General features: G+C 38.9%; 1 protein-coding gene across 2 annotated transcripts; it reads left to right on the top strand.

Annotated features, from left to right (window-relative positions):
* The first annotated feature begins 971 nt into the window (after positions 1–971).
* Positions 972–3,844, top strand: LOC122667153 (protein FLX-like 3). Of its 2 annotated transcripts, none has more exons than XM_043863368.1 (5): positions 972–1,045; positions 2,127–2,635; positions 2,876–3,021; positions 3,292–3,371; positions 3,509–3,844. In XM_043863368.1, the coding sequence occupies exons 2-5, from the start codon at positions 2,139–2,141 to the stop codon at positions 3,590–3,592; spliced, it is 807 nt and encodes a 268-aa protein (XP_043719303.1). In that variant the 5' UTR covers positions 972–1,045; positions 2,127–2,138; the 3' UTR covers positions 3,593–3,844. The 2 variants fall into 2 exon arrangements, with proteins under 2 accessions (XP_043719303.1, XP_043719304.1); XM_043863369.1 differs by lacking the exon at positions 972–1,045 and adding an exon at positions 1,166–1,292.
* Positions 3,845–9,164: the final 5,320 nt, after the last annotated feature.

Below are 9,164 nucleotides of genomic sequence, written 5' to 3'. Positions count from 1 at the left end.
GGGAATTCACTACTTTGGCCCTCTGCAGTTTTGACACTTGTCACCACACCCTCGTACATGTCCTTAATTATATCCACGTAGTCACTTCAACTCCTTTTTTTCCCTAGGACATGCCAAATGAACTCTCTAGGAACTCTGTCATAGGCTTTTTCTAGGTCGATAAAGACCATATAGAGGTTCCAAATATAAAGTGCTTAATGTATCAATTACTTCTATGGTCTGCTTCGCCATACAAACTCTTAATGACTGAAACACCTCATACATGACACCACGGATGTGATTCAACACTACCTTGTGAGGAACATTCATTACAACTATTCACCCCTAAACTGAAAGTGGATAGAAGGCTACTGAAACAGCAACTGAAGGACCAAGATAAAGGAATTTTTATCTTCTCAAGTGTGCAGTGCACCACACTTGAGCATCTGACGATGGCCATGAGATTGAGAGGATGAACTTTAAAGGTGCACTACCCAGCCCAGTGCATCATCGGATGCACAAGTGTGATGCCTCACAATCAAACCTAGAGTAGAAGCCCTCGTCCCACAACATGTTGGATTGAGCTTTTCTCCAAGGAGCCCAGCACGCCTAGGGTGCATCCAGTCGTTGGGCTGTGCCGCACCCATCCCCAGGTGTGCATCGAGATGTGTGCGGCATAGCCCAACCTTTGGATGCCCCCTGGGCACTCCCTAGGCGCTGGGCTCCCTAGAGAGGAGCCGAATCCCAACATGTCTACTGAGATGAGGTTAAGGGCGTCAAATTCAAACCAGAACCGAAAACCGGTCTTCCAAGTTCCACATGGACATGGCACTCTCTCCACGACCAAGAAAAGATTGACCCTGACCCTGATCCGACCCCGACCCTGACGGGTCAAGCCGTCAAGGAGTGCGCAACCTAGAGATCGTAAAGCCTCTCTCTTTTCCTATATTAATCGAACCACAAGCGTTTGAGTTCTGGTTATTTTTGTCTGAAAACTTCTATCGAAAGGGCTAAACCTCACCTTTACCCTCTCTCGTTCGAGAACACAGCGCAGGAAGCCTCAGAGGTATGTTCTTCAATCCATTCCTTCATGTTTTTCTTGTCTTTATTAATTTCTTTTGGTTGAGTTTTCATTTGAGTTCTATAGCTATGGTTCATTTGATTCTTTGTAACTCCTGAATGTTGATAAATGGTGATTCTATTGCAAAACAAAAGGAGATATGAAGAACACTATAAGATGAAACCGTGAAGCAGTTATCTAGACATATTAAGTGGTGAAGTTACAAATCCCTGTGAAAATTAAATTAATCCATGTAATTTCTTTGCAAGTCGTGGGTGCCATTTATGAATTTACAAATCCTGATAAAAATTATATTAATTCATGTAACTGTGTCGTGGTTTGTGTCTGTCATTCTTAAATGGATGTGATTTGGTATGTTTGATCTGTGCTCTGGTCGAATTGTTCCAAGTGAGTATGAATGGAACAGTATATGATGATGTTTGCTTCCAAAGGGCTCTACGGACACTGTTGTAGTCTAAAATGAGGTCCATGTATTCTATACCTACCTCTTCCTGACATCTTCTTGTTAGTCTGCATTTGGTCTGATGAATCTAAATGAATTTTTACCTGCTTATGTACAATCTTCCATGGAGTTCCACTTCTCTCCTGATTGGGAATCGGAACTTCAAGCATCAATACTGTCTATTTCATCTGTGTTCTAAGAAAGCTATTAGTTTGGAAGTAGCTGAAATTGTTTCCAAACCAGAGAATAGTGTGCGTTGACTGAAAAATTGGCTCCCGCTGCTGCAGGGTTTGAGAGGGGCAAATGCAAACAGCCTTGCCCCCTGCTTCGCAGGAGTGTCTGTTTCCAAGTTTTGGACCCACAACCAATAGGTTGCAATAGTGCTACTTAAACTGAACTCCAAGTCATGAGAATTGAATTACTCTCTCGTATTGTTCCTAAGTTATGTATGCATATAAAACATGCATGATGCATGCTTGATGAATTTTGAGATATTTGATCCAATGCGTGTGTGTTTTGTGTCTTGTTTTATTCCTGTTATCTTGTAACGAAATAGATGTAGAGTGTTGATTGGATTGCTCATTATGTTTTCAATTTTTTTTATTACTTTATCATTTTCTGCAGGGTTGAGCCATAATGTCAGGAAGGAGTCGTATGCCACGTCACGTTCCTGAAGGTCCGTATGCTCGTCCTGTTCCGCGACCACCCCATCCTGCATTGTTAGAGGAAGAACTAGAGATGCAGCATATGGACATTCGAAGGCTTTTGGCTGACAACCGTAGGCTTGCTGAAGATCGCTTGGCAATGCAGCAGGAGCTTGGTGTTGCAAAGGAGGAGTTGCATCGCAGGAACATTGCCATTGCAGACATCCATGCTAAGAAAGAAGCACATTCAAGGGAGTTAATTGAGAGGGGCTTGAAGTTGGAAGCTGATCTTCGGGCAACTGAACCTTTGAGGAATGAGGCTATTCAGCTTCATTCAGAGCTTAAAAAATTGAATGCCCTGAGGCAAGATTTGGCTGGACAAGTTCAGACCCTTAAGCAGGACTTGGCAAGGTCGCAAGCTGATAATCAACAAATTCCACACTTGAGAGCAGAGATTGATGGCCTGCACCAGGAGCTTATGCATGCTAGGTATTTGATTGTTTGGCTTGGTGTGTTTGCTGATCTGCTTTTGTGAATCTTTTATGCTATACTAGGTATTATTCAATATGTTTAACTGAGTTTCTTGTATCGTTCCTGTTATTTTATGATTTTTTTTGAATTTTTGCTTCAGAAAATATTTCTGTATTGTTAATCAGTTGCTGTAACTCAGTAAGAGGCTGTTTGCTTACATGGTTATGTTGAATTCTCAAAGTAGAGTTTCTTTTATAGGAGTGCGTTTGAGTATGAGAAGAAGGCAAATGTTGAACTTGTGGAACAGAGACAGGCCATGGAGAACAACTTGGTTTCCATGGCTCGTGAAGTTGAAAAGCTACGTGCAGACCTTGCAAGTGCAGATGTTAGACCTTGGGGTGCTGGTACATCTCATCATACTCCATACATCTTAAAGAAATTTTAGTTTCCTTAGTAGCATATGATTTTTTTTAGTAATTTGATATACGGTATTGATCTGATTTAGATATTCTCTTCCATAATTTTTTAGACCCTTTCTTTCCTTCTTCTTATTCTCTGCCTTTGTAACTTGTACAGACATTCCTTTGTTATGGGTTCTTATCTTGCAAATTGTTTCTTTTGCATTTGGCGTTTTGTTTTGCTTCTAATCTCTAATGATTGTCTTGTTGCTCAAGGTGGTTCTTATGGAATCAAACTTGGTAGTCCTGAAGGGGGCTACCCTGCTTCCTATGGGGATGGATACGGGCTTCAGACGGTATAGATGCTTACCTAACGTTAGAGCTTTGTATTTGCTTGGGGTCAACTATTTGTGGACTTACAATTATATTTATCAGTTTCCTGGTCAGATATGCTTAAGATTATTTACTTATCATGCCATATGTTGATTCACAGGGTGTCACTGACAAGGCCCCTCTCTATGGTGTTGGATCTGGTGCATGGGGAGCATTTGAAAAGCCTCGTCTTGGGCGTCGCTGAGATGTGGATGATTTGCAGTTTGACATGTGAAATGCACACTCTGCCATGCCGTTTGTTTGGAAATATCAAAGGATTAGAAATGTTAGGTTCATCAAAGTTTTATACAATAGTAATCTTTCAAGTTTCAACAACTGATTGTTATTCACCATCATAACCTTACCTTGATGCCTTTTTATTGGAGTAATTATGTAGTATGTAGTATGTACCTATATTTTCGTTTATGGAAGCCAATGAAAAATGATTGAAGACTTAGTATTCTTGTGCTACTGCTATGTGTGGGTAATCACTTTGTTTGGGTGTGTTATGCCAAAAATATGCCTATTTTGAATATTCATTTAAGCAAGGTAATACTTTCCCTCTCTATATTTTATTCCACTGCATTGTATTGAAAACAAAAGGATCTCTTAAAGAAAGTTTCATCAAGCTTCTTGCAAAGTTGCAATGCGGGGGGTGGGGGGTTGTTTAAAGCATATTTTAGATCTCTCATTGAATTATTAATAATACGGTAATTGCTTTCTACATCCTTATATCTCTGGTATAGTTTTGACATTTTTATTCTATTACGTAGTCTGATGTGAGAGTAACTGAGTGTGGTGTGGATACATAGTCTGATGCATGAGTATGGCGTGGGATAATGTTATATCATGACTCATGAGTTTCAGATTTGTGAAATTCTCAGAGTCAATCCTTGGAAGGTGTTTGTTCTAGACTTCTGATATGGTTATTTTTGGAGTTATGATTGGACAGCATACTTGGATGTATTTGATATTGGTGGGTTGTGTCCTGTGCACATGAAGGGAAACTAGATGTTTCTTGGGGCTTGCTGAAGATGAAGTGACATGGTATATTTGGCTTATTGATTATATATTTTTGGTGGCTGAGAATGGTTGGAGATAAATGCCAAGTTTGAATTAGGGAGTGATGCTGTTTCAAAACGTTTTGTGATACACCAGGCTAAACCAGAACATATGTTCTTCAATACCATGAGTGACAATTTTCATTATATTGGTTCACATATTAATAATTAAGGAGATAAAGTGGATTTGGTCTTTAGAATTAGGGCTAGATGAATGAAATGAAGGGGTTTCGGAGAGTTTTCTGATTGATGCATTCTATAAGAACTGAAGGATAAATAAGACAGATATAAGACCGACAGTTCTTTATAGAACTGAATGTTGGGCGACAGAAAATCAACACATACTGATAAACAAAACATGAAGGTAGTTAAATTAGGATGTTGGGATGGATGAGTTGCAAGTCCAGGATGGATGTGAACATAAAATAAGCATTTGGGGAGCTTGGGAGTTGACCAACATCTCTAATGGTTGAAAAGAGTGACTGTGGTGTAAGTTTGAAGTATTCAAAGGACAAGGGAAAGCCAAATGACCTGTTTGAAGTGATGAAATATCACAAGTGCTTGTGAGCTAACAGCAGATAATGGATTTAAGTAAAGTGGAATGAGGAATAGGTCAAGTATTAATGTTTCAGAGGATTTCTTACATGTGCCATTTTATGATGATTGATGATGTCATATGGCTTTGTTCTTCTACATTTATGGTGACCTCTGAAATCTATGAGTTGAAATGGCCTGTTGAGTGCTGAGGTAGCAGTGGGTGCTTGGCCTTTGAAGTCTATGAGGGTCTCTGAGTTCACCTGTATATTTTGGGTTAGTGCTATTTATATGAACTCGTTACTCGGCTAACATCTGAAAAATCAGGGTGTAATAGAGGCTTGGCTCTGTGGAGTGAAGCGGTCTTTTATAAGATCAATGCATATATTTCCATTTTTGCTCTCGTAGTCACATCTCAATTAGGTGGTTTGTTATGTTTATCTTTTCTGTGGATGATATAACCAAGTTCATGCAGCTAAGTTCTTGGTGTCATGCCTGATGGTGCCACTAGCTCTTAAACTGGTATTAGCAGTGGTGATCTAATGTGCATTGCATATGGCTGAATCATGCTCATGTTTAAATAACCATTCTGTCTAAAGTTATTGGTGGAATTTGGAGGAGATGATTATCTACAAAGATATGCTATGGATTGCAAATTTTATGGAAATGGTTTACATTGTGTTGATAATTTTACGTGGTTAACTTATGAGAGATTGGATGATAAGGCATTTATTTGTTACTGCTGATTTTGTGGTCATTATGATAGGTTTTCAATTTATTTAGAGTGGGTTTTCTTTCTGGTTGATGGAAAAAACTAGTAATAACTGCATGGTGGAAGGTTGGAAGAATATGGAAGGAATGCACAAGGCTGATTCGCAGTTGTAGCCATGGTTAATATTAATATATTATCAGTGGGGCTTCAAGATTGAATGGATGACAATTTGATTTGCTGTAATCGGTTGAATTCAAGCTTTCACTGTGACCCTACGAATCAAACTTCTCACCTATTCCTTTGTTCCTTCTGCTGTCACCTGGGTCTCTACTTTGTCTTGAGTTTCTAATCATCATTTGTTTGGTTTGTAATTTTGCCTTATTGTTCAGTGGTCCAAAATAGATTGGCCACCTACAAGGAAAACAAGTTGATCCTGTTTAAGCTGGGGTGCTTCTGGAATATCTGAAGAAAGATGGTAGATATGCCATGGGGCAATGAGTTGGCTATAACTTCATAGGCAAGTAATCTAATACTGTTTCTTGTATTTTCTGTGTCTCATTTAATTTAATCTTATCTAGAAAAGTTAGAATTCGTATATGATGTGCTTTTTTCCACACTGTTTTTCTGCATTACTTGTTTTAGTAAATATGATCACATGACATCCTCTAGAGCTAGGTAGATGCCAATGTTGCCTACCGTTAGTATTGTCAAATCATTAATGGATTCTCTCTTATGTTTCTTGCTGCTATGGTGAAGAGATGTTCCTTATCCCAAATGTGGCTGTATATTTCTCCATATAATTCGTCCCTATATGACTTTTATGGGAAGTCTATGAGAGTTTGGTCCACATTTTAGCTCATGAATTACTTCATGGGTAAATTGTTGATGCAGATTCATCATCGAAATGGGCTTATTTCTTTAGAAATAAGTCTAGGGTTGGGATATATATGTGTTGGGCCTTTGATCCCAAGGGTTTTCTATGTAATAGGCCACTTTAATGGGCCTAAACTAGGGGTATATAGGTTGCATACGGGATTAGCCCAATACTTAGTCAATTTTTATGTTTTTTAATTGAACCGGTTCAAATTGGTTGTATCCAATTGGTTCAATTTAAGTGATTTTAGTTAAGTCTTTTATTTTAAGTTGTTAGGGACAATTAGGTCATTTTACTGTTTTAGGCTAGCTTTTAATTGTAGCCATTCCCTTCCATGATTTATGAAGGAAGGATTTAATTTGTACTAAGATTTGGCCATTGGCCTTATTATAAATAAAGTTAAATTGTGGGAGGCTCCCCCACAGCTGAATATTTGAAAAAAACAGAATTGTGTTGCCGCCATAGTTGCTGCTGCTGCTCCTTGTGAGATTGCATCCTTGTGGTTCTATCAAGGTGGAAAGGGATAGTTGCTGCTGCTGCTCCTTGTGAGATTGCATCCTTGTGGTTCTATCAAGGTGGAAAGGGATTGGTGGAATCCGATTGACTCCTTACGCTGGGAAGGCTGGTAGGATCCTCTACAGCTGGAAGGTGGTTCTATCCTCCTATCACAAAGCTGCTGCCTCCATTGAAGACTTGCTGCAACTTCAAGTTTCTTCTTCTCTCCCTCCAATCTCAACCCCCATCTATCCCATTTGTTTTATTTTATTTTTATCACATCTGTCCTATATTAATTCTCAGTTATCCATCATTAAAAGCCATCTCTGACCCTCCCATTAAATCCCCCCATCGATTCCCGTAAGCGCTAGCATTCTTAATTCCAGCCAGCCTTCATCCTTCATCAGTTTTCATCCAAAAGTCAACCACAGTCCTTTCTCTTTACCCCTCACACTCAGACTGTGAGTTCTGCCCCTAAGTATCATTCAAACCCCAAGATCCCCTCATTCATATAAAATCCGAAAAAACCCTAAATTCTTTTCAGCCATCAGAATTATACCATATTTCAACCGAACATACTTCCCATTGCCCCTAGTACTCGTCAAGAAACCCTGTCCCAAATTCCCACCCCATACCCTAATTTCAACCTAACTTCTAAAACCCAAAACCCGAAACCCTAACCCTAATTTCTGAAATTTCAAATCCTTATCTAAACCTAATCAAACCTAGCTTGTTAAACTTCCTAAACCTGCCTATCATTACCATATAAGAGTTATCTCATTACTCTCACCATAACCCTAGAATTGTCCTAATTACATCAATTCTGGCCATTTGAACCAACAGCCCCTTTTGATCCTGTTGCTTGGCCTCTAGTAGGATTTTTCTCCTATTTAGAGCTACATTAATTGTTCTCTCAGTTATGTGATTTTCCATACAGAGAAATTTTTGTTGTTCCAAAGGCAATGCATTCCAGGGTGGCTGATGGAGACTTCTTGAAAGGACAGTGTACTACTTTGCAATTTCTGTTGGACAAGATTTTGCCATCATTTGTTCTGTTAAAATAGAAATGCTTACACATTTCCTCTTGCAACCACATTGGGGATCTATGTGATGAGGTCTATTGTAATGATAGTGACACTGTCCCATTTATTTTGGGAAATTTGCTAGCATTGGAGAAGTATACAAAAAGGGTGGTCATCAGTATGGTTCAGGTCTTGAGATATTGCAAATTGCGATTATGTAGTTAGTAACAGTTTGTGTTGCATTTTTCATACTTGCTTTTTTGAGAAGCAAATGGTAGAGAGCTCATTCCTGATGGAGTGTTCAAAAGCCGTGGTTGTTAGCTGTGTTGGAGATCAATGGATGTTCTCATGTCCCCAGTGACATTAAGTGATTTACTTTCTGTTATTACTAAATCAGAGACAGTATTCAACAGTAAACAATGAACAAATCCATGAGAAGAGGATCTGCAGGAGAGGAAAAGAGAAGAAAAGGAAGAAAGGAAGAAAAGAAGAAGAAAACAGACCGATAGGGCTCAGAGTTTCCCTACTCGACTTCTCAACCATGTATTTATAAGATATGAAAATTCTGTAATACAAATAATCCCCTGGCTAATTACACATGTATAGCCCCTGACTAACTGTAACTACAAATTTACACCTGCAATAGCATACAATTTGTACATGTTAACACTCCCCCTCAAGCTGGAACGTAGATGTCACCCATTCCTAGCTTGGAACAACTTTGGAGAAAAATATTCTAAACCAAGGCTTTGGTGAACATATCACTAAGTGGATTTTCAGAGCCGATAAAAAAAGTAGATATAACCTTCCTCATTACATCTCTCACAAAGTGAGTCAACTTCAACGTGTTTCGTCCTCTCGTGAAAAATTGGATTGCAAATATTAATTGTTGCTTAATTGTCACAAAATATCTAAGTTTATTACTAGGAAATACTGGTTTTTGCATAAGAAACTTTAACCACATTAACTCACAAGTTGTGTGAGCCATAGCTTGATGCTCAACCTCAACACTTGATCTAGCCATAGCGTATGCTTTTTCACTCGTCCATGCAACCAAGTTACTGCCTTTTGTTGCATAA

This window comes from Telopea speciosissima, chromosome 7 (assembly GCF_018873765.1).
Source record: "Telopea speciosissima isolate NSW1024214 ecotype Mountain lineage chromosome 7, Tspe_v1, whole genome shotgun sequence".
Lineage (NCBI taxonomy): Eukaryota > Viridiplantae > Streptophyta > Magnoliopsida > Proteales > Proteaceae > Telopea > Telopea speciosissima.
The sequence above is the reverse complement of the archived record's forward strand: the minus strand, read 5'-3'. Positions and strand labels throughout refer to the sequence as shown.

Coding starts and splice junctions, on each gene's coding strand:
- LOC122667153 (XM_043863368.1), top strand. CDS start 2,139: ATGTCAGGAAGGAGTCGTATGCCACGTCACGTTCCTGAAGGTCCGTAT. Junction 2,636..2,875: donor CAGGAGCTTATGCATGCTAG/GTATTTGATTGT, acceptor TTTCTTTTATAG/GAGTGCGTTTGAGTATGAGA. Junction 3,372..3,508: donor ATGGATACGGGCTTCAGACG/GTATAGATGCTT, acceptor GTTGATTCACAG/GGTGTCACTGACAAGGCCCC.